General features: G+C 50.6%; 1 protein-coding gene across 1 annotated transcript; it reads right to left on the bottom strand.

Moving 5' to 3' along the window:
* Positions 1-285: 285 nt before the first annotated feature.
* On the bottom strand, positions 286-1,203 carry LOC139603680 (olfactory receptor 14J1-like). The gene is given in 1 exon segment (XM_071454569.1): positions 286-1,203. A coding segment is annotated over 1 exon segment (918 nt).
* Between the last annotated feature and the right edge of the window lie 248 nt (positions 1,204-1,451).

Here is a 1,451-nt window from a genome sequence, read left to right as displayed (position 1 = left end):
TGCTGGGCTCAGAGTTGGGATTCCAGAAAAAACAGGCACTGCAAGGTAGTTTATTTTCGTCAAATGTAGTGATAGCCCAAACGCTGGTTTACAGAGCTTCTGGGTCAAATTCAAGAGGCAGACAGTGAATTTGATGGGGGTGATTAAAAAATTTCTTTGAGAATAATTTAATAACAGAAAGCCCCATTGAAAACTACCCAAGACCTGGGAAGGGCTGTTTGGCCTGTCATGAGTTGCAATCCGAAAACTATGCAGAAGAAAACGGGAAGTTGGTTTCTTCAGAAATCATCTGGTCATCATTTTCCTCAGGGCAGCCTTGAGCTCCTGGTTCCTCAGGCTGTAGATGAGGGGATTCAGGGCTGGAGGCACCACCGAGTATAGAACTGACACTGCCAGATCCAGGGATGGGGAAGAGATGGAGGGGGGCTTCAGGTAGGCAAAAAAGCCAGTGGTGACAAAGAGGGAGACCACGACCAGGTGAGGGAGGCAGGTGGAAAAGGCTTTGTGCCGTCCCTGCTGAGAGGGGATCCTCAGCACAGCCCTGAAGATCTGCACATAGGAGAAAACCATGAACACAAAACATCAAGAAACTACACAGACACCAACCACAACAAGCCCAAGTTCCCCGAGTTTGGAGTATGAGCAGGAGAGCTTGAGAATCTGGGGCACCTCACAGAAGAACTGGCCCAGGGCATTGCCATGGCACAGGGGCAGGGAAAATGTATTGGCTGTGTTCAACAGAGCATAGAGAAAGGCACTGGCCCAGGCAGCTGCTGCCATGTGGGCACAAGCTCTGCTGCCCAGGAGGGTCCCGTAGTGCAGGGGTTTGCAGATGGACACGTAGCGGTCATAGCACATGATGGTCAGGAGGGAAAACTCTGCTGACATAAAGAAAAGAAAAAAGAAAACCTGAGCAGCACATGCTGAGTAGGAGATGGTGCTGGTGTCCCAGAGGGAATTGTGCATGGCTTTGGGGACAGTGGTGCAGATGGAGCCCAGGTCGCTGAGGGCCAGGTTGAGCAGGAAGAAGAACATGGGCGTGTGCAGGTGGTGGCCGCAGGCTACGGCGCTGATGATGAGGCCGTTGGCCAGGAGGGCAGCCAGGGAGATGCCCAGCAAGAGGCAGAAGTGCAGGAGCTGCAGCTGCCGCGTGTCTGCCAATGCCAGCAGGAGGAAGTGCCTGATGGAGCTGCTGTTGGACATTGCTTCACTCTGGCCATGGTGGACTGTTGAAACAAGACATTGACAAGCTGGGTCCAACTTTTTGAGTCAGTCCTATGGATTTTGCATAGAATCCACTCAAAATTAATTCTCTTCCTGGAGGGGGGACTTTGCTAGAATTTTTTGAATGGGTGTTTTTGCTTCAATTTTTTAAAAATCTTCGAACTACTTCTCTACCTTTGGGGAAACCTCACTCAGTCTTTTTATTCTAGAGCATGGCTTTATGCTCC

This window comes from Agelaius tricolor, unplaced genomic scaffold, assembly GCF_023055355.1.
Source record: "Agelaius tricolor isolate 1412-34295 unplaced genomic scaffold, bAgeTri1.0.p SCAF_40, whole genome shotgun sequence".
Classification (NCBI taxonomy): Eukaryota; Metazoa; Chordata; class Aves; order Passeriformes; family Icteridae; genus Agelaius; species Agelaius tricolor.
This window is presented reverse-complemented; position numbering and strand designations above follow the sequence as displayed.